We start from the raw sequence: 1,523 nt of genomic DNA, 5'->3' as shown, positions 1-1,523 counted from the left end.
TGTATAAATGTGTGTGTACGTGTTTCGGTGGGATGTACACTGGAATAATGTACGTGTGTCTATGTATGAGTTGCGGCGTATGTACACCGAAATAGCATATGTATGTGTATGTGCTGTGGTGTACGTGCACTGGAAGAATGTATGTATGTGTGTGTGCTGTTGTGGTGTATGTACACTAGAAGAATGTATGTATGTGCGTGTGTACGCGTATGTGTGTCCGTGTTGTTTCTAAAGACGTCTCCTAAGGGAAAAGAGGAAACAAGAAGATGAAGATGAATAGTTTCTTTCTTTCGAAAAGAGTGTTTGTTCTTCCCTCTTCTTTCTACCTGATCAAATACCACTCGAGTGAAAAGAGCCAATTTTTCTCGTCATTCAATGAATCTCGACAGAAGAGAAGAAAGAAAAGCAGAAACAAGCAAAAGGCACCGACAAAAGGAAAGAAAAGGAAAGGAGAGGAAAAGGAATGAATGGAGAAAAAATTCTTCAAACAGAGACAAGAAAATCCATACCGCAATCACATACACTCAGAACTCACATATGTAAGTCTGTACACATACCACATTTTATACAAATATATACATGTATATATGCGTATGCATATATCTATCTATGTATATACAGACAGATGGGTATACACGAAGACGTATTTCCGTTTGTTCGTTAGGTTTGAGTCTTCTTACTTCCTCTATCTATCTATCTTTAATCTATCTATCTATGTATCTATTTCTATCTCCTACTTTTCTCTATCTAGCGATCTATCTACATCGCTACAAATCTCCAAGATTTCCCTTTATATGTTCTTTCATTTTTTCCTTAGCTTCGTTATTTGAAGTGAGAAGGAAATATTTCACACATCCTTCAGTATGCTAATGCAATCTCCCGGGGTGTAACTACACCTGCCAGGCCCCTGTCTCTCTATTCGCACCACTCTTTTTCCCTTGACAAGAAATATGAAACAAGAATTGCACAACACAACAACCCAATCAGAAAAGATTCAATCTTTCTTTTCTTCTTCTTCTAAACATACTTCTTGCATCGCGAGCTCTCTCTTTCTTTTTCTTCTCTCATTAAGAAGAAGACTTCTCGTGAAGAAAGCGTCAGTAGGAAAAAGAGAGACAGACTGTTCTTTGTCTCTCTCTTCTTCTTGTTCTTCTTCTTTTCTTTTCTTTTCATCTTAATCTTTCGCTCTCGTCAAGCCAGCTCTACACATTCTATCTCTTCCTCTCTCCCTCTCTCTGTCTCTTCCACCACTCATTTCTTGAGCAAAGATCTTTCTTTCTTTCTTTCACTCTTTTTTCTCTTCTTCGTTGTGTTCCTCTGCTCCTAGAGAGCTTTTCTGAAGGTTGCGCTTTGATGCGGTGTCTCTGATACACTCACTTCAACCCACTACAAACACAAAACAAAAAAGAAAAAAAAAGAAACGCCACACAAGCATAGATATCTACAGACGAATAGATAGATTTAAGATAGATACATAGATAGATTAACGATAGATAGATAGATTAACGATAGATAGATAAAGA

General features: G+C 37.5%; 1 protein-coding gene across 1 annotated transcript in view; it reads right to left on the bottom strand.

The window, feature by feature from the left end:
• Positions 1-308: 308 nt before the first annotated feature.
• CSUI_010886 (6-pyruvoyl tetrahydrobiopterin synthase) overlaps positions 309-1,523 on the bottom strand; it is a 4,981-nt gene continuing 3,766 nt past the window's right edge. Inside the window, exon 4 of the mRNA XM_068070987.1 lies at positions 309-1,386. Coding sequence (XP_067917037.1) covers positions 1,324-1,386 — 63 coding nt within the window. The 3' untranslated portion in view covers positions 309-1,323. The remainder of the gene's footprint in view (positions 1,387-1,523) is intronic.

Source organism: Cystoisospora suis (genome assembly GCF_002600585.1).
Source record: "Cystoisospora suis strain Wien I chromosome Unknown contig_8761, whole genome shotgun sequence".
Classification (NCBI taxonomy): domain Eukaryota; phylum Apicomplexa; class Conoidasida; order Eucoccidiorida; family Sarcocystidae; genus Cystoisospora; species Cystoisospora suis.
Note: the sequence above shows the minus strand (reverse complement) of the source record. Positions and strands in the feature narration are given on the sequence as shown.